Here is a 22,022-nt window from a genome sequence, read left to right as displayed (position 1 = left end):
TTTGTAACTTTGTTTGCTTATGTATTTGTTTTATTTATCCCTCTACTTCATGTACTTTTAAAATGGCATCAATTAGTTACACACAGGGGTTTCGTTTGAACATGGCTATTTAAGTATAAAAGCATCTTGATTAGAAACAGCCCCTCTGAAACAGCTAGCTATCTCAATGTCTGTGTGACACTTTTGCTAGTTTCCATCCGGAAAAACCACGGCAAGGGGGACAGGAAGTGGTTAGTGGGCTTTATTTGCTTCCAACCTTAGACCTTGTAAATCTAACCAGTCCTCTCAGCGCTCCCTGCAATCAATGGTTGACATTTCTAAGTCTGCATTCTTTGGCAACCCCTAGCCTTACTTAGCTGTCAAGCACTGGAGATAAGGTTAGTATGGTTCAACAACTCCATTTTTCATTACATTTCATTTTTGCTCATTGAAATTTGGAGTTACATAGGTACTGGTGACTAGAGGCCACTATAATTGGATGATACCGCCCTAGGTCCTGATTGGTTACTTCTCTAGACTTTTTCCAATTCCTCTCCTTCCCCTGTAGTTATTGTTGTTGTTCGGTGTGGGGCTTGAACTCAGGGCCTGAGTGATGTCTTTGATATCTTTTTGCTCAAAGCTACCGCTTTACCACTTTGAGCCACTTGCAGTTTTCTGGTGGTTAATTGGAGATGAATTTCATGGGCTTTGCTTCCAGGGGCTGGCTTGGAATAACAATCCTCAGATCTCAGCCTCCTGAGTAGCTAGGTTTACAGGCATGGACCACCAGTGCTTGGCCCCTGATAGTTTTTCTAAGACAGAAGAACAACTAAATCATTGCTTGCATACCTAAAGACAATCAAAGACCAAGTCCTGGATTGACATGTACCAACTGTAGTCCTCTCTGCCTCCATCCTGGTCAGACCCTCCCCTAACCAAGAACATTCATGAGAGACTCTGTTCTCCTACAGGCCATGCTATAGCAAAAGCCCCAGACAAACAGCAGCTAGGCTGACTTAGAAGCAAAACTGGGATTCTCTTGGCAAGACTCACAATTACCATGGAATCCCCCAGTCCTGCCTCACGTAACTTTGCAGACTCTGGCTGCCCATGGACACCTACACGGCTCTCTCCTTTGGAAGTCCTTACACTCAGTGTCTTATGCAGCCTTGCTCAAGACAGTGAATGAACGGAAAGCCCTACACAGAACATTGGGTTTCCCTCATGTTTTCCCCTTATATAAAAACCACAGCCTGACATGATTCTCATTTAATTTATGGCCAATTTTCCTTTTTTAATTCTCACATCCTGCCCTACTTTTTTTTTTACTGGGCCTGGAACCAAAATCCTGCACTAGAGTGCTCAGGGAAGTCATTTTTAGAAAGGAAACTATAAAAAGAGCATCTCCATATAACCAATATGGAAGGACTCGTTGCTCAGAAAAGCCATGGTGTTGGTGTTTCTTCATTGTTTACTTTGGGAACATCTTACTTGATTTCTGTAACTATAAGACACACACCCGACTGGCATTCCTCAAAACTTCTCAGGTCTCCTCCAGCTTTCACTGCTCGTTTTGTGGTAGGTCTGCGTGTCAGAACTCGCTGCCTGGCTCCCTTTATTTCTCCCCAAGTCTTGGTCTTGTGGAAGTAAAGGAGGTAAGATCAAGCCCCTGTTTTTCTGGCTGAAGTGAGAGTCAGAGCTTGGCCAGACCTAGGGCAGTAACAGGGAGACACAGGACCTCAGAGATTGTCTTAAGTCAGTGGGGGACTTGGTGGGCACCCAGAGAAGAAAGCAGAGAATTACTCAGGAAGAGGAATTAGGAGGCTGATGAGAGAGTAGAAAGTCTCATCTATGCTGGATGAATGGAGTCTGGAGATGCACTGGACAGTATGGTATGACTACTGTGTTGCTTACTTGAATCTGTCAAGATGGATCTGAAGTGTTTTTACTATACACACCCAAACACAGACATGCACAAGTATTCAATACAGATACAGACACACAAAGAATTGCTTACTTGAAATTTGCTAAGAAGATGGATCTGAAGTGCTTTTGCTATTGCTACGTGCACACACAAGTATACACATACAAGTACACACAAGGAATTGCTTACTTGAAAGATATTAAGAAGACAGATCTCAAGTGTTTTTAATATGTACAGGTGTGTATTAGTGCATACACATGTACACACAAAGAAAGGAAATAATTGTAAGATGTGATGATTGTCATAGATATATAGCAAAATAGCAAATTGCATCCTTAAAACATATAACCCTATGGCTGGGGTGTGACTCAAGTAATAAAGTACCTGCCTAGCATGTCGGTGGGGGAGGCCTTCACAATTATATGTGAGTATGCACAGATATAATGCTTGTAACTGCTATTTATGAACAACTGTACTTCAATAAAATGGAGAAGGAAGAAGAGGGTTTGGTTTGAAAATAGGGATTGGGTTCTAGCAAACTATGGGGTTGCTGTTAGTAGTTCTTAATTGTTCAGAAGCCTAATCCTTTAAAATACTGACCTTCAGCTTCTATCTGATCCTGTCTCTCATCCATGACTGCAGGTGGAAATTCCGAACATTCAAAAGCAGAGAAAGCATTTAGCAAAGCTGGTCTTGGACATGGACTCTTCCCGAACCAGGTAGGATTTCTTTACGTTCTTTCCTGCTTCTTTGAAGGGTTTTATTTGGGGTCAGAGACGGGTGGGTTTGTGTGCAGTGAATGTGTTCTCTAACACTAAGTTCTTTGTTTCCTTAGAGGCTTCCAGGTTTGTGGAGCCCAATACTTCTGTAAGAACTAGGATCTTTGCTCTGAAATCTTTTCCTTGCTTTGGCCAGGAAAGCCTGTTTTTCCAGCACAGAGCTTCTGGCAAGACCACGTGCCAGAACTGAAGCGTGTCATTACTACTTCCAGCTATGCCACTACTTTTGATTAGTCCTCTGATGAGAGTCTTCTCACCAGGCCAGTGTTTTGTTTAATGAGGACACCAAGGGATATGCGGTTTCTGAAAGCCCAGAAAGATGTCTGTCGCTGAAGATTTCACTTGTGATTTATAATATTTTTCCTACTTCATCACACTTTTCTTCAGCCTCTCATCTCCTTTATTTTGGAATCTGGGAAGGAAATCTCTATCTCTCCTATCCAAATTTCAGCTTTTATAAACTTTCCCAGCCTTGGATCCTTGACAATCTTTGTTGTTTATAGATTTTTTGAAGCCTTTTAGGATGATCCTACTCCATCTGTTTGCTGGTCCATCTTCATCATCTCATAGCCCACTTTGTGGTTAAGAGCTGTGAGTTGGGAGAGAGTGGATGGCTTTGGGGGAATTATTGGCAATACAGGCCTCTCAGCCACTCAAGTTATTGTCTTGCAGGTGTCTGCTTTAGCAACTAGTAGAAGGTCTAATCTTAGCCTCTAAGCTATGGATTCTTCCATCACTTAAGTTTAGGTTACAGGATGAAGCAAGACTTCTTAGCAGCGAAGAATGACTTTTTAGCAAGCGTGTCCTCTTCCTTCCTACTGTGCTCCCAGATTGGCACTTTTTGCTTCTACTTCTAGCCAGTGACTGGATCTTCGACTTCTCCAACTCCGGTGAATATTGTCAAATCCATCTAAGCTAGTGAGACTTTATATCAAATGTGCACATTTGTCACTAGTCAGGTAAACCTGGCTTGTTTGCTTCAAAAGCCAATGATTTAGGCCTTTCTCCTCCTCGGAGAAAACAGATGCTTAGAAGATGAACGAAAGATTGTATAGGAGAGGGATGGAGATAACCTCAAGGAAGTATTGTAGTGAGTTAAAGCTTGTATTTTGAAGCAAATATTAACAATATGGAAATGTCTTTTATGCCATTGGTTTAGATTGGCAGTGGTTAAAGAAAAACACTCCCTTTTTCCCCCAGTGACCTCACTTTTTTTCTGGATATGTATTTTAAGATTAACCCTTCTGAGTCTAGGACACATTCAGCCTCTGCTGGACAGCTAACTCTTGAATCTTATATACTGGCTGGCATTTCCGGTAAATTCACTTCTGGAACTCCTTGAACACCACTGAGATTACTTCTTGAGATAAGATATTTAAGGTAGTCCAGGGCTGGAGCTCTGTTCCATATAATTGATACACTGACAGGAAAGGCTACAAAAGGACTTGGTGCCAACTGCAAGTTAGGAAGAGGGGTCTTCTTTTTGGAACTTTGATCTTGGAAGTCCAGCCTCCAGAGCTGCAAGAAAATAAACTTAGGTCATCAAAGCCCACCAGGTCTGTGGCCGTTTGCTGCAGAAGCCTGAGCAGAGTAATATATCCTTTGGAAGAAAATGAACTAGTGTAAGGAAAAGAGAAGGGCTCAGGGAGGAATCCCAGGCAGCACGTGGAATTTAAGAAGTGGATCACCAGAAGTAGGATTCTGGAGTCATGACAGTCTTTAATACCTGGGAGCAGAGTCCTTTCATCTCCCCCCCCCGCCCCTTGCAGTGCTCCACATGCAGGTAGGTACCTTTTCCTTGGATCCCTTTGCTTCCTAGTTATTGGATATCCCTTGGGCTCAGGGCTGGCCCTCATGAACCCTCTTCTTTTTGTTCTAGTTTCATCATTACAAAGGAAGGACTCTCTTTGTTCAGAAAGACAGGGAAGAGCTTGCTGTCTAAGATGGGCACTCACTGCCAGGGTCCTGCAAAGCATGGCAAATGTTCTCTGGACCACATAGGAGAGCTGGAGTGAAAAGTGGAGGATGTCAATGTCAGGGGCAGGGAGGTAAAACAGATGAAACAATGTACCACTGAGGGCACTTTGCTGTTGACCTTCCAGAAATTCTCCTGAACATTCATGCTGTCCTGGACTGATCTCAGGTTTGCCTTCTTTACCCATTTCCTGAGATCCCAACCCCCATTTTGCATCTTCTTCTCTCTTCTGGACTTCGGGATAGCTTGTGCCCTGTCTTCATCTTCCCATTGTCCCGCCCCTCTGTCTCCAGAGAATTACAGTGGTACATCCACTAATATGGTGGGAAGACATTTAACTTTCTGCCCTTCAGATTTTAAAGCCTGGACATTGTCCAGAACCTTTGTGGAATAACAGTCAACCCTTGAGTTTATTTTAGAGCAGATGGTCTGAGAAGACCAGCATACCTTGACATTCATGGTTCAGTTCACTTTTCTTGATAGGTACTGTTGGGCTGATTCTTTTCCAAAGTCTCCTTAGTACTTTGCTATTCAAAATGACTATGTCATTAGTTACAGAGCTTACTGCAAGTAAGATTCCATTAGAGAGATGAGACTGTGTGTCTTTTAAAGGACTGGGATATTGACTAAAGGACACAACTTAGAAAAAAAAACTTGAAGGGAAAATCAGCTAACTTGGGGAAATGTTGTTTTAATTTACATATACTAACCCTAATTGAGATTTTTGGGGGGTAGGTTGTGGGGCTTGAACTCAGGACGTAGCTTCTTTGTGCTCCCTGAGCCCCTTTGTGCTCAAGGCTAACACTCTACCACTTGAGCCAGAGTATCATTTCCAGTCTTTGAGTGGTTAATTGGAGATAAGAGTCTCACAGGGACTTTTCTGACTGGGCTGGCTTCAAACCTCAGTCCTCAGATCTCAGCCTCCTTGAGTAGCTTGGATTACAGGTGTGAGCTACTAGCGCCCAGCTCTATAATTGAAATTTTTTTTTCTTGAAAATCTAACCCAGATTTGCAAAAACATTAAAACCAACTTATGTCTTTATATGTGTGTGGTATATGTTTGTTTATATGTGTTCACATTTGTGCATGTGTAGTTATATGTATGTGTTGGTGTGTGTGGGGAGGGGGTATATTATAACCACAAAAAATGGTTGTTATTTCTTCAGATAATGATTATAACCTGATCCTGCAATCACTGTGGAGGGGTATTTGTGGTTTTTTTTATTATGTTTATATAGTTATGCAAAAGGATATTTGTTGTCTTAGCTGTGGCATCTCAGATTTTACTTACCATAATCTAATACATTATTTAAAACAGTTAAGCCTGGGGGGTATGAATCAACAATATCATTTGTGTATCGTAAACCTCTATCTAAAAACAAAGAATCTCTCAGGGATTCTCACCAATTGTTTGCTGCCAACTTATTTCAACTTCAATCTTGAAATCACATTGAGTAGAATATCTTCTTTCTAATTTGCCCTAAATTTTTATCTTGGAATCAGAAATCTTTTCCAGGACACGTGTCTCTCTGGACCATCAAACCGACTGGACATCCCAAAGCCTTTTATGATGAATTTTCCCAGGGTTACACTCTTTTTTAGGGAACAGAGAGTCCTTTTCTTTGCTATTTTTTTTTCTATTCACAAAGACACCTTTAGTTTCTCTTTACCTTATCTTATACCATCAATCCCTGTACTCTCTTTATTTCTCTATGAGTAACAGAAGAAAAAAGTGGAATAGAGAAAAACCTCTAGGGATTATACTCTTGAACTTTAAGATGGGGAGGGCAGGAGCATCCCATTTTTTACCCCTACCTTAGAGGCCTCAAACTGCTGGCCTGAATGCCATATAGAACCACCACAGCTACTTGCTTGGTCGCTACTCTATTAGCCTGTATGATGTTTAGAAAAATTACCTAATCTCTTCCTGCATTTCATGAGAGGAGTTCACATAAAGTTTCTAAATTATCTTATCAATGGAAGCATTTGACAACCAATGCAGCACTCCCCTCAATGGGACACACACCTTAGATTCCCCAATCCTTTCCTCTCCCTTCAGACTTGCCAAGCCTGAAGCCAGGTTTATATGTTGCTAGTCATCTTGATTACCCTGTTGTTTTTCTTATGGTCTAGAAGTATCTCTACATCTCATGTCTCTAGTACAAGAAGAAGATAAAATATCCAGGTGACTAAGGGTTTTGTTTGGTCTTGTTTTTGTTTTGTGCCAGTACGGGGGCCTGAACTCAGGGCCTCTTCTTACTCAGCTTCCTCTCTCTCTCTCTCTCTCTCTCTCTCTCTCTCTCTCTCTCTCTCTCTCTCTCTCTCTCTCTCTCTCTCTCTCTCTGTCTCTGTCTCTCTCTCTCTCTCTCTCTCTCTCTCTCTCTCTCTCTCTCTCTCTCTCTCTCTCTCTCTCTCTCTCTCTCTCTCCCCTTCACTTTTTTAATTTTTTAAATTGTTATTATAAAGGTGATGAACAGAGGAGTTACCATTTCATAAGTCAAGTAATGAGTGCATATCTTTTTGAATAATGCCAGCCCTTCCTTCACTTTCTCCTAGTTTTTCCCTCTTGTCTACAAGTTGTTAATTTTCAGTGTAGTGTCTATGTTCAGCTTTTTTGCACTTTTACCCCTTGAGTCAATTCTGGAATTCTGGATTTCTACTAGTTAACTAGAGATGAGAAACTCTTGAATTTATCTGTCCAGGCTGACGCTGAACTTTGAGCCTCACACCTCATCCTCCTGAGTAGCTAGGGTTTTAGGTGTGAGCCACTGACATCTGGCTCAGGAGAGTCATTCTTAAAATAACAGCTTGTTTGGCCTCTTTCTCCTATCTGCTGATACCTATGAGCCATTGAGTTCACAGACCCATAAGAAGAGAAACCCATTGTTGGGCCTAGTGTCCTTGGAACTGCCTTTCAGGGAGGGCTTCCATCAGCTCCCCTATAATGACTAGCAACCAATAAGGTCCCTCATCTGAAGAGGCATTCTCATGCCTGTCATCCCAGCTGCTTAGGAGGTAGAGATTAGGAAGACTGTAGTTTAAGACCAGCCCAGACAAAATTATTGGAAAATCCCCATCTCAACCAGTAAAATCTGGCATGGTGGCATGCCCTTTTCATTTCAGCTGAACAGGAAACAAATAGGATTGTGGCCCATGCCAGCCAAAGCATAAATACAAGACCATATGCAAAAAGATAATGACAGCAAAAAGGGCTTAGGTAAGGTATGGCTCATGTGGTAGAGTGCCAGCCTAACAAGTATGAGGCCTTGAATTCAAATATTCATACTAGCGACGAAAAAGAGAGAGAGATGGGGAGGGCAGTATTCCTTCCTCACAAAGATAATTTTTTTCATGAAAATATAAAATAAATATTACTGTACAGTTTTCTCCCTATCTGTGAAGATTTTTACTTTACAATTTGTTTTTATTCTTCACTGGTGTATGTTCTCAATTAGCATGTATCACTATCTTCAGTCAAATAGTAGAATTCCCACATGTATACCCACTGGGAAAGTTAATGAATGACACAGACTATACTGAGAGATAGTGATAGTGATTTTGAAATGTATATAATACATTACTATTAACTACTGTTAGTATGTAAAACGTTATGTATTTCATTAGTTATTTAATCATGCTACATGGTACCAAATAAATACATAATTTTTGTGTGTCTGCCAGTACTGGGACTTGAACTCAGGACTTGAGTGCTATCCCTTAGGTTGTTCACTCAAGGCTGATACTTTACCACTTGAGACACAGCTCCATGTGTGGCTTTTTGCTGATTAATTAGAATTAAGAGTCTTATGGGTTTTCCTGTGTAGGCTGGCTTTGAACCATGATCCTCGGATCTCAACTTCCTGAGTAGCTAGGATTACAGCCATGAGCCACTCACTAGTCCCGGGCTTTGTAAATGTACCTAATTGTAATTTGTCACTGAAAAATAACATGCACTTGTTGAAAAGACATTCGTAATAATTGTCATTTGGCCTGCTGTTCAGAAGACCACAGAGGTGGCAATGGCAACCTGGGAGACGTTCTTTCTTTGTATAGGAGTACCCAATCCCCAGTCTCAGCCTGTAGTTGCAATGTGGAGGTAGGGCCCACTTTTCTCCTAGGTTAGTACATGATAACATTTCATCACTTCTCCTTCTCAGCAGGAGTGTGCAGTCCCCAGGGGTAATATCTGCAATTGGGTATACTCTCAGTTTCGGATAGCCCCAGGGCTCTGCCTGTCTCATGCCTCTCCTCTTTTTTTTTTCTCCTGTTTTCCATCAGGTGGCAGCAGACTTCCAAGTCCACAGGGTTGTCCAGCAGCCTGCAGCCTGCGGGTGCCAAGGCTGATGCCCTCAGGGAAGAGATGGAGGAGGCGGCCAACAGAGTGGAGATTTGCAGGGTACCTGCCCTTCTTCACGGCTCTCTTCTGGGACACAATGGGGAGCCCTCTTGTTTGGTTCTTCTCAAGTGTCTAGTTAAAGTGCAGGTCTTCAAACGTGCCTGATTATTTCATGTCCAGATACCAGGATAAAGACTGAGTGGAGGCTTTGATGTTGACCTCTTCAGACAGTCAGCCTTGGGTTATTCCATGTGGATACTGCACAACAGGCAAAGAGAAAATGGCCTTTGTTTCTGTGAGAAACACTTCTGGCCAACAATTGAGAATTGAAACCACGGATGAGCCTTGACTGACTGTTATAAATTGCTTATTTTCATTACCTTTTTAATACTTTCTGAGTCTCCTTGTCGATACTATGCCTCCTGGAAGACTGGTCTATGAAGTGAAATGCCAGCCATGGGGATAGTCAGAGAGCAAACAAACTTTCCACTTCTAAGAGAGAGCTCATCATGCTGAACCCATGCACATGCTCACCACCCATTTTCTTAACACATATTTGTAAGATTTAGTTAGCAACACACTATTCATCATACTCAATGGACATGGACATCTGCTAACATGTACATATGTTAGTTTAGGTTGGCAAGGAACTCCAAACTCTAGTTAGTCTCAAGGAACAAGCATAACATTTTCCTCTAACTGTTCTGATCTCCTGTTATTGTTATCCTGTTGCTGTTATAGTTCTGTGGAGCCAAGCAAAGTAAGATCAATACTTCAGTTCCAGAATTCATTGTGATAAGGCAAATTTGTCCCTTGGACTCCCAGTAGACATGGAATGTAGTAGTAGGAGGACACATTGAAATAGGTCAAAATAAGAGTGTCAGTACTGTATACATTCTAGGGTAGCTACTTACCTTTACTGTTCTGCCTAAGACCTATATTCTGCCAAAGACTTTGAAGATTATAAAAAGTTATACATTTACCATAGTATTGGAAAAATATAATATGACAAAAGGCAAGAATTCTCTCCCTCCCAGCTCAGCAATCCATTTACAAATAAGGTATCTAGTTCTCACTCCCACCCACCAATATGTATTAATAACTCTGAGGTAGGTACCAGTGGCTTGCATTTACAATCCTAGCTACTCAGAAGGCTGAGATTGAAAGGATCATGGACTGAAGTCAGCTCTTGCAGAAAAGTGAGACATTCCATTTCTAATTAACTAGCAAAGAGCTGGGCTCAATTGGTAGAGCACAAGCTTTAAATAAACAAACCAGACAATCAAGAAGCTCTAAGCTCAAACCCCAGAACTGGGGAAAACAATAAAGAACCCCTAAAATTCTCTTTCACAATGTACTGTGTTACATGCCAAGCACCATGAAAATTATAAGGATAAGGAACGTTATAAGGTGTTACAACCTGTAGACTGCATACCTTCCTTCATAGTCATACAAACACATACATGTGGATAGTATTACCGTAGTTACTGTTGCAGTTTTAACAAATAAATATCAGCTGTGCTGTTTATAATTAGTCTAGCACCTAATTCTTAAAATTAACCACTCTTTTCAAACTAGTATCCAAAGTCAAACTTACTGAAAGTATAACATTCCATGTTATATACGTACACATACATACATATGTGTATATATACATAATACACATATGTGGATAGACATTTGTTTATAGTACATATACAAACACCATGACTTACTTAGCTGTTTTCCTGTTGAAGGATGTTAAGACTGATGAGTTCTTCATTGTTGTATTTTGCTTCTTTCTCTCAAAATGGTACTGTAAACATACTTGTACATGTACCATTATATGCTGGTAAGTTGGTTATTTCCCTAATGCATAGATTTCCCAAGGTGATAACATTTAAGTCAAAATCTATGCATATATGTAATCTAGATAGATAGATAGATAGATAGATAGATAGATAGATAGATAGATAGATAGATAGATAGATAGATAGATTTTTTTAACTAGGTGAAGGTAGTTTACTTCTAGGAAAAGAAAATAGTAATTCACATTTCCACCATCAGTATGAAAAGTGGCACATTTCCTCTCATCATTACCTGTAAGATTTGTTACTCCTGTTTCCAGTTTCACTAGTCTGTGGCGGGGGAGGCGCGGGGGGTGCTCTGTTTGTGTTCTTGAGCTTCAACTTGCCTAAATATTAGTAGCAATGAATGTATCTTTATGAGTTTATTGGTTAGTTTCCACATAAGCTATAACCAGTTGGAGGAATTGCCTATTTTGTTAGCAGTTGAGCCAGGATTTTTGTAATTTTTTAAAATTTTATTGTAAATGTGATGTACAGAGAGATTACAGTTACATAAATCAGGTAATGAATATGTTTCCTTTTGAAGAATGTCTTTCTCTCCCAGTTTTTCCCCTCCCAACTTGCCTCTACCTAGCCCCCCTCCCACCGTTATATAGTTCATTTCCAACATCGTGACAATAATGGGTTTCACTGATGAATTGGTTTACCTTTTATCCCACCATTTCTGTGCTTCCCCTTCCCTTCCCCAAATCAGATAAATTTATTTCAGTTATTTTTAAGAATTTGTGTGTGTGTGTGTGTTCTCTACGTACAAGGAACATGAAATACTTTCATGTCTGCTATACTGCAGGTACTTTTTCTAGCCTGCTCTGCTATTGGCTTTGCTTGCTGTCTTCTGATCTTAAAAACCTAGTCAGTTCTGTCTATTTCCTTTGCCTGGAAAAAGCTTCCACATGGGCCATGAGACATCTTCTACCCAAAAGATAAACCATTTCATATTTTCAATACTTGAATGTATTTTACATATTTCTTCATGCATACCAGTTTCTTTTCATGTATGGTATGATTTTTGTGGCTTTAGGTAGATAGTTAAATCAGCACCTTTTCAGGAAGTGAAATTCTACCATGCAATCCCTCATATTGGTTTGCCTCTTCATCTGTTTGCCTCTTCCTAGTCTAATGGCTATGTAGCAAACGCAGTGTTCAGTGAGGCCACCTTCCTTCTTCCTTTGTAGTTATCTTGGCTGGTCTGTGACATCTGTTTTATTGTATGAAGTTTGTGACAATCATTTCCACTCCCAGGAGTCTTGTCTTTGTGCTGAGCTGCTCATGAGAGTTCTCACTGAAGGTTTTGTTCAACTTCTCTTCTTACTTTCTTTTTTAATTCTACTTCTTTGGCTGCCAGTTTCTCAGTTTCTACCTTGATCTTTCCTCTGAGCTTCTTGACTGGGGTTTCCATTGTATTCTTACGTTTTTGTATTTTCTCAGGAGACAAATCTTTAAGGTCCTCTACTTTGTGACACACCAGCAACATTAAAAGGTTATTGAGCAGCAGTCTACTCATATTTAGAGAGAAGATCAAGAGGAAAGCCCCTCTTTGGGGCGCATAGTGTTTGCCATGTAGAAAACCCAGTCAGGGTGGATTTTGATCTTTGAAGAAACAGCAGAGATAGTAATTAGAGAACCAATCTGTTCAATGTAGTATCAGGTTTGATTTGACTGAGTCAGGTTGAAGTTCTGGGCTTCCTCTGGAAGGTCAAACTTTGCCCCTTCCACTTTCCTGCTGATACCTCCCTCCCCCTTGCTGCACCCATGTCATTCTCCTTCCTACTTGGCCTCATCTTCATTATGTCTCTTTTAACCTGTGTCTTACTTCGTCTTCTCTAGGGTGTAGTCTGTATGTTTTCACAACCAGGCTTAAATTTGGGGAAGGTGACAACTGGAAGACAATTTTCAGCCCACCTTGTTCTCCTCATAGGCTGACTTAAAGGCATGTATGCATATTGGCAGACATCAAGACAACATTGAGTTTGGCCCTGCCACTCCTCTTAGTATTAAACTCATGTAATGTCTTGGGAAATATGTACATGATATTTCAGTAGAGCTACTTTTTCCATCAAGTATGGTAGGTTGAGAAGAGGTTGAGGAGCATTGGTAGTGCTTGGATGTCCTTCCGCCAGTAGAGCATCCATCCCACCAGACATAAGGGCAAGAGAGTCATACCAAGTAGGAAGCCAATTTCTACTGGATTTTCCTACAACACTTCTGAGACCTTCCCTGGCAGGTCGGGCTGTTGTAGCATAGGGGAGGCATCACTTACCTAAAGTGGGAACACATTACATGGATGCTCCCTGACCTAATGGCTTCACTAATCATTGTGGTGAGTAGACTGCAAGTACCCTCTACTGCAGCAGCGTGTCCCCAAACTGACCCCCACCCCACAGGCTGCCAACTCATGAGACTGACCCCAAGTAGATAGGCTCTGAGGACCTTCTGTCCACCTGGGAAAAAAGGGGCAGGAAAGAGATGCATACCATGTTAAGGCTTTCAAAAAATTATCTTGTGTATATTATTTTTCTATGCTAGAAAACAACAAAATAAAGTTGTCCTTGGTATCCATGATTCCAGACTCCTGCACAAAATCTAGATTTTCAAGTACTGTGCACCATATCCAATATGCTTTAAATCATCCCTAGAATAGTGCCTAACACAACACAGTGTTGTGTACATTGTTATATTGTGTGCCTTAGAGAATAATGAAAAGGAAGAAAAAAATGTCTTGTATATGCTTAGGGCACCTGCAGTTAATTCTCAGTATTTTTTTTTTCTGTCAGTTGTGGGCCTGAACTCTGGGCCTGGGCGCTGTCCCTCAGCTCTTCAGCTCAAGGCTACTACCACTTGAGCCACTGCACCACTTCTGGCCTATTCTGCTTATAAGGTGCTGAGCAATCGAACCCAGGGCCTCATGCATGCAAGGCAAGCACTGTACCACGGAGCCACCTTCCCAGCCCCCAATTCTCAGTATTTTTGATCAATAATGATCAATCTGCAAGTGAATAACTCATAGACATGGAAAGTCACCCATACGCCAGGGAATTTAGAGCACTCTTGGAAAGGTCTTACTGATTGCCACAATGAAATTCAGATACCACAGCTTGGAGCCCAATTCAAGGGAATATAGTTATCAGGCCTCAGTGTGTCAATGTGAGATAGAGGCTCCATGTGGAAGAGGAACTGAATGAGACTGGGATTATATTTGGAAACCGTACTGCAAATATAGAATTGTTCTTATTCAAGAACAGAACTGGCATTGCAGAAAATTGAAGCCGTGAGGTAGAAAAATAAATTTCTTCCAGTGTGTTAAGGAAAAGGGACCCAAAGAAATAGAAACTGTAGAAACAATGACAGACATGGAAGACAGACAATGGGAACTTGAAGCACAGATTATAGGAGGCTCAAACTAATGATAGAACCACAAAAAGGGAAAATTGACCTGCATCTAACATATCTATATCTAATCTATGAATCAGAAAATCAGTTCTTGCTTTATTTTTCCTTTTAACTTTTGAAATATTTTTAAACAGTGTTTTTAACCAACCAGTGACTTTTATTTTGGAACACTGTTAATTCCGAATAGCAAAATTTTTTAAATGCTGTGTACCTCTTGTCACCTCCATGGATAATTCCCCATTATTCGCATCCTGAGCCAGGTGTGCAGAACTGATGCACTTGGAGAAAGCTGTGTTGGAATGTCATCACTGAGGCCCACACACTGATGGTGTGTTTCTTGTGGATTTGGACATGTGGATGATGACATGTCTGTATCATTCTAGTACCAAGGAGAGTAATCTCACTGTCCCCCAAATCCTCTGTGTTTGTTGTCCTCCTTTTCCCTCAGACACCTGGCAGCCATCCATCTTTCTTCTATCGCCATCATTTTACCATTTCTAGAATGTTCTACAGTTGGAATAATAGAGCCTTTTTAGATGGGGGTCATTTTTTTTTTTTTGGTTGGTTGTGGGGCTGGAACTCTAGGCTTGGGCGCTGTCCCTCAGCTCTTCAGCTCTACCACTAGTGATCTACCTCTTAAGCCATAGTGCCACTTCCAGTTTTCTGGTGATTGATTGGAGATAAGAGTCTCATGGGACTTTCCTTCCCTGGGCTGGCTTTGAACTGCCATCTTCAGACCTCAGCCTCCTGAATATCTAGTATTACAGGCGTGAGCCACCAGCACCTGGCTCAGATTGGGGTCTTATACATAGTAATAGGTACTTAAGTTTCCTCCAAGTCTTTACATAATTTAGAAGCTCGTTTCTTTTTAATGGTGAATGAGATTGTTATTTATTTCTCCGTTTCTGTACTGAAGGGCATCTTGGCTGCTGTCAAGTTTTGGCTGTTAGGAACACAGGCACAGTGGACACCTATATGTGGGTTTTTGTGTGGGCATGAGTTTTCAGTTCATTAGGCAAATGCTAAGGGGCACAATTGCTGAATGCTGCGGTGAGAATATGTTTAGTTTTGCAAAGACCTGCCAACTCTCTTCCAGAGTGGCAGTACTAATTTGCATGCCCACAGCAATGAGTGAGAGTTACTGTTGCTGCACATCTGTTCCAACATTTTGTAGTGTTAGTGTTTGGGATTTCTACTCCTTAGGAGACATGTAATAGACATGTAATGCTTTCCTTTCTTTTATTTTAATTCCTATTTCCTGAGTGATGTAATGATATTTAATATCTTTTCAGTGCTTATTTGCCCTCTATATTGGTGAACTGTCTATTTAGGTATTTGCCAAATTTTAATTTAATTATTTTAGTAAGTTCATTTAAACAAGACACCTGATTTGAAAATATATAAGATGTACTTTTAAATTTATTTATTTGTATGTCATTCCTTGAATGACAAATGCCTCTTTATTAAGCTACACCACAGAACTATCTTGTCCTGCATCTTCCCATTAACACAACCACAGTTTACAATCTGCTCTTACTCCTTAGACTTGTCATCCGCCATGGCAAGCTGGAGTTTTCTCCCTTAGTCCACAGGGACCTAGCAGCATCAGGAGTGGCAGAAGTAAACCACTTTTAACTGGATTGTTATTTAGAAATGGATCAGTCCTTTGAGTGTCTGAAGGTGTTCCTGTTGTCTTCCTTTTACTGGTGTGATTTCTGATTTCTGGTTTAATTCCGTTGTAGTCTGATTTCTGGTTTAACTCCATTGTAGTCTGAAAGTAGATGTTGCATAATTCCTTTTCGTTGTCAGTCATGAGGCTTGAACGTGGGCTGGGTGCCATCCCTGAGCTATTCAGCTCAAGGCTAGTGCTCTATCCTTAGAGCCACAGCACCACTTCCTATGTTGCATAATTTCTCATTTTTATTTTTATTTATTTATTTATTTATTTATTGCCAGTCCTGGGGCTTGGGCTCAGGGCCTGGGCACTGTCTTTGAGCTTCTTTTACTCAAGGCTAGAACTCTGCCACTTTAGCCGCAGTACCACTTCTGGCTTTTTCTGTGTATGTGGTACTAAGGAATCGAACCCAGGGCTTCACGCATGGTAGGCAAGCACTCTACCACTAAGCCACATTCCCAGCCCCAATTTCTTGTTATTGTAAATTCATTGAGTAGCGTCTGATGGCCCACATGTGGTCTATTAGTGTGTGGTACACATGAGCTCAGGAGAATAGATATTCTGTTGAGGCAGTGGTCCATAGAAATCAGTAAATAGGAAAATGTGGCAGTGATTAAGATGCATCATATTCATAATCTGACATATGGATTTGTAACCTCTTTGTACAACTACTTAATAATAAAAAAACTTGACAGTTATATCCAGTTCATTGGCAATCCAATTGAAATAAACCTTGTCCATGCTTATTGTCTGCCCCACTATATCTGTCTATTTCTCAGAAAGGTGTTGAATGAAGCTGCTATACGGTAATATTGGATTCATCTCCTTGTAGTTCTATCTGTTATTATTTTTAGAATCTGCCTATATAATTAATGATTGCTCTGTCTCTGACTCCATTGACTCCACCATAATTATTGCCCATCTGAATCTCTTACTTCCTTTCCTCTGGTCTGCATATCTCAAATGTTAAAAGTAGCAGCTCTGAATAGTGTTAACATGGTATATCTTTTTCTGTACCTTTGCTTTTAGTCCATATGTGTCTTTATATTTATAGTGGGTTTCTGGTAGACAACATATAGTTGAGTGTTCTTCTAAGATCTTACTCTGATAATTTCTGCCTTTTATTGAGACCATCAGTATGTAGAGTGATAGTGATATAATAGAGTAATAGCTACCACACTTATTACTGTTATCTTTGTTGGTCTTAGTTTGTGCATCTGTGTTTGTCTTCCATAATTTTTCCTTCTTTTGTTGTTTTCATTGAACCTGTTCTCTGCTTTCATTTTCTTATATATATATATTTATACATATATATATAGCTTATATATATATATGTTATATGCTATTTAAAAACTTTTGTGGTCAAGCTAGTTTGCACTAGTCATTTACAACTAATCCAAGTCTACTCTCAAATGGCATAATATTCTTTCATACATAGAGCATTTTAATAACAAGGTTTTCCTAACTGGCTACATTGTTACTGTTGTTATTTTGCAACTGTTATCTGCTAGGTCAGTTAAGAACAAGAAAAAAGTTTTAAAGCCAAAGCATTGTGGTACATGTAGATCTTAGCACTGAAGAGGCTAAAGTAGGAGGACTTCAAGTTCTAAGCTAGCCTGAGCTACATAGTAAGACCTTCTCTCAAAAACAAGTGAACAAAAATAAATGATTGAGTTTTAAATAAAAGTTTAATTTTACCTTCACCTAGTACTTCCATAGTGTTCTTCCTATTTGTAGCTCTGAACTTCTAACATATATCATTTCCTTCTCCCTACAGTACATACCAGTTTTGTTTTGTTTTTAGTTTCAGTTTTTTCTATATAACTGATCCTGTTGGATTAGTTAGAATATTGAGATGTTGAGAGTGTATGTAATGCAGCAGCTAGTCCTTTCAGCGTCCCCTTGCTTTTTCTTACTGACCAAGCCATTTGATCTTTTCCATCCTGAAAACAAGGTGACTCAAGTCTGCTGAGCAGACCTACTGCAGGATGGCAAATGATTTTGATCCCGACAAACTCTTCTCAATATGATATTTGGAAAGACATTTATATAGAGGGTCTTCAGGAGATCTTGAACATATTTTATTCTCCTGAAAATTATGCCAACTCTGGATCCTAGTTTCCTCATTTATCGTTTATCCAATAGTTTGGGAGGGTTGTTTTCTGGTTTTGTCCAGTCTTTGGGCTTGAACTCTGTCTCTGTGTTCTTGTGCTCAAGGCTCATACTCTACCACTTTGAGTCACAGAACCACTTCTGGTTTTCTTATGGTTAATTGGAGATAAGAGTCTCATGGACTTTCTTGCCCAGACTGACTTTGAACCACAAATCTCAGATCTCTGCCTCCTAAGTAGGTAAGATACAGGTGTGAGCTTCTGGCACCCAGCTTTAACCAATGGTTTTTAAGCCCCAGATGTGTTGTTCATTTTGAGAAATGACCAGCAGAAAAGAAATTCAAAATTTTGTAACCTTACGTTCTAACATAGATATGTAATACTTACTGGAGATGGTTAGGTGAAATGATGCTTGATACAACTTTCAGTGACAGTGAATTCATTTTCCTCTGTCTTCACTGTCTGTGTATGGGTCTTACATGCATTGTCTAATTCGTCTTGAGCACTCCTCAGGAGACAGATTTCCCCCTTTATCACTGTGGCTTGATCCCAATGCCTTGCTTGTAAGAGCTCTTGAGTGATGTTTCCAGGAATCAGTGCTCATCACCACAGAACTTGGAAATGAGGTGAAGCACTCAAGCACATCTTACTTCTCACTGAGAGTCAGCCAAGTGGGCAGCTTGTGAGGCTGAGAGTTAGAACATTGGTACAGGTTGCTTGAGGTTTCATGAAGTAGGCTCCTCCTGAAACACGTAGCTGCCTGCTTTATTCATTTGGTCTCTAGGTCCACTTTCTGTGCTGCTGTTCCTTTTCTCTCAACCTGGTCATGTAGGCTCTTTTCTCCTCTAGAAGCATCTCTCTTTTTCTAGGGTTTCCCTGCCACAGATTGCTGAACCAGTAAGAACCTTAGAGTCCCTACATGTGACTTGCTCAGATAAGTGACACAATGGGCTAGGATGTGGCACAGTGGCAAAGTGCTGGCCTAGCAAATGCATCATCCTAGATTCAATCCCTAATATCAAAAAAGAAAATACAAAAAATAATACATCTAAAATAAAATAATAATAAAATAATACATCTAAAACCAACAAAGAAGTGAGACAAGCGCTCAAAACTACAGTCATCAGGTAAGTGCTGGTGGCTCACATCTGAAATTCTATATCCGAGGATAGCAATTGGAAGCCAGTCTGATCAGAAAAGTGTGCGACCCCCTTATCTCCAATTAACCAGCAAAGAGTCAGAAGTAGAGGTATAACTTAAGTGGTAGAGAGCCAGTCTTGAGTAAAACAGCCAAATGAGAACACACAGCCCTGAGTTCAAGACCCAGTACCAGTACACACACACACACACACACACACACACACACACACACACACACACAGTACCAGTACACACACACACACACACACACACACACACACACACACACACCCTGCAATTAGTAACAGAGTCCAAATGTCCTGTTCAAAATGTGCTGTTATTATTATATGATCTATGGTTGTTTCTCTGTCCTTGGAGGACCAACCATTCCAGATTCTAGTGCAGCATTAGACCATCGCTACCCTAGCCAGAAGATGAAAGATTGCTTACATTGTAAGATTTGTGTGCAATCTGGGATGAGTCCAGATTTTGCCAGGTTTTGAATCAGCAAGCCTTCCCCTGTGCACCTGTCTTAGCCAACATTTCTCCAAATGGCTGTATTTCTATCATTTTCCCGTGTGCTGATGATCACCATCCAGGTGGTATTGAGAACAAAGGAGAGCAGGGCAGTGAAAGGACCCCAAAGAAGAAATGACAGAGCGAGAGGCTCAGCAGAGAGCAGTGTGCTAGATGCTGAGCTGGCTTCACAAGGGTAGTACAAGCTACAAAGAGACATGGAAGCAGTTTGCTCATCCCTCTGCACCCCACCTTGGACTAACTGTACTCACAGCCCATGTGATTTAATCCTAGGGAAACCCCTAGTATAGGTGTACATGTGTGCACACACATGCAGATATACATGTACACTAGTCCTGGGGGCTTGAACTCAATACCTGGATACTATACCTTAGCTTTTCCCATTCAAGGCTGGTGCTCCACTATTTGAGCCACAACTCTACCTCTAGTTTTTTGCTGGTTAATTAGAGATAAGACAGACTTTCCTGCCTGTACTGGCTTTGAACCATGATCCTCAGATCTCAGCCTCCGAGAAGCTAGGGTTACAAGCCTGAGCCACTGGCATTGGCTAGGTGTACATTTGAGCTCACTCATTTTCAAGGTTGAGAAGCCTGTCATCCCCATGGGAAGACTTTACAATATGTCAAATATTGAAAATGAGACAAAACAGTGCTTAAGACTCTGTTCTCTTATGGTGTCTAGGGTAAGGCTTTAGCTGTTCTATTATTTTAAGTTTTACCTTGCTTGTTTATTTTACTTTGCACAGGACCAGCTCTCCGCTGACATGTACAGTTTTGTCGCCAAAGAAATTGACTATGCAAACTACTTTCAAACGGTAAGGGATGGGAAAGGTAAGAATGCTGGCATCTGTTCCCTGGAGTCATGATACCCACAGGAAGTTAATGTGGACCTGGAACCCAGGGCCTCTGGTTGATTACATCACAGAAAGGAGTGGTGCATTGACTGTTTTTACCTGTAAATAGATTCTGCCTTCTATTAATTCTTCTGGGTACTGATTGTTCACACCTGTAATCCTAACTATTCAAGAGGCAGAGATCTGAGGATCAGGTTGGAAGCCAGCCCAGGTAGAAAAGTCCATGAGACTCTTAATCTCTACATAACCACTTAAAAACTGGAAGTAGAGCTGTGGCCCAAAGTGAGTAGATTTCTAGCCTTTAGCACAGAATCTCAGTGACAGCACTCAGGCCCGAAGTTCAAGCCCCATGGACTGACAAAAAAAGTCCTCCTCCCCTCAATCCTGAGGATTAGTGAAGCTCTGTTGTCCATGGCAGTAATTTCATATCCAAGAGGGATTCTGCTTCCTTTCCTAGCAGATATTTGGTAGGCTCTAGAGACAAGTTTTGGTTGTTACAGCTGTCCTGGCCAGGTATTACATAGAAGTTCACTGTTGCAAAATCTTGGTCTATGCCCTGGGAGACTTGGGGAAAAAAACAGAAAGATAAACTTGTCACCCCAAGTGCAGATTTGTGTGCTGGTCTATTTTTGTCCAAGACAACGGCGGGTAGAGAATATTGAGATGCCCTGCTGGCCTGCCCGTCCTCAGTGTAAATACACTTAAGAGATTGGAGTGCAGGAAGAAGCCAAAACTGAGCCGCCTACCATTGAATGATGTCGTTTAGATTATTAGGACTGTGGCTATTTATCAGGGTAAATGAAACCAAGTCAGAGTACAGAAAAAAAAAAGTATCATGACAGAAAAATAATATAAAATGAAAAGGCATTACGCTTACCTGCTTTTAAAGTTGAGAACAAAACTCTAGAACTTACAAGGTATTGTTTTTGTTTCTGTTTCTGTTCTTTTTACTTTTAATAACCAGAAAAATGATGGAAGGATAAAGGAAAGAGAGACAAAAGGAGAAATCCTAAAGAGTTTGAAATGTCTTGTGGTAGATGGTGGATGAATTAACTGTGGGCTATTAGTAGTTTCCCCACATTTTCCTTAGTGGTGCAGATATTCCAAGGTTTGTCCCTTCTACCCTGCAAAATATCTCCTATGTCTTGTTTCTATCCTTGAAAGCTTATTTTAAAATAGTAGCAACCTTTTTTTCAAATGTATTCCCTTTGTTGTTTGTAATAGTTCCTAAAGCCAATGAGATCGTTGGCATTCCAAGTTTTATCAGACTGTTTCATAGACCTTTAAAAAGTCTCCTTCACCTTTTAAAGAATTCCATACCTGTCTTATTTTACTATTGTTATTGGTGTTTCACTTCCATACCAAGCTCTGAAATGATGATTCTTTTCTCTCTCTGATAGACCTCTACCTTTAGGGCAGGTTTGGGAAATAAATGGATTTCCTGTGGTCCTGATCAACATGCTAGCAATTTTTTTG

At 40.6% G+C, this 22,022-nt stretch overlaps 1 protein-coding gene across 4 annotated transcripts in view; it reads left to right on the top strand.

Annotated features, from left to right (window-relative positions):
* Window positions 1–22,022, top strand: part of Arhgap44 (Rho GTPase activating protein 44) — a 155,576-nt gene that overhangs the window by 94,588 nt on the left and 38,966 nt on the right. For all 4 annotated transcript variants that reach the window (XM_070026931.1, XM_070026928.1, XM_070026927.1 and 1 more), the window contains exons 6-8: window positions 2,546–2,622; window positions 8,936–9,053; window positions 20,439–20,507. In XM_070026931.1, coding sequence (XP_069883032.1) covers window positions 2,546–2,622; window positions 8,936–9,053; window positions 20,439–20,507 — 264 coding nt within the window. The remainder of the gene's footprint in view (window positions 1–2,545; window positions 2,623–8,935; window positions 9,054–20,438; window positions 20,508–22,022) is intronic.

This window comes from Dipodomys merriami, unplaced genomic scaffold, assembly GCF_024711535.1.
Source record: "Dipodomys merriami isolate MVZ:Mamm:240054 unplaced genomic scaffold, mDipMer1.0.p SCAF_19, whole genome shotgun sequence".
Classification (NCBI taxonomy): domain Eukaryota; kingdom Metazoa; phylum Chordata; class Mammalia; order Rodentia; family Heteromyidae; genus Dipodomys; species Dipodomys merriami.
The sequence above is the reverse complement of the archived record's forward strand: the minus strand, read 5'-3'. Positions and strand labels throughout refer to the sequence as shown.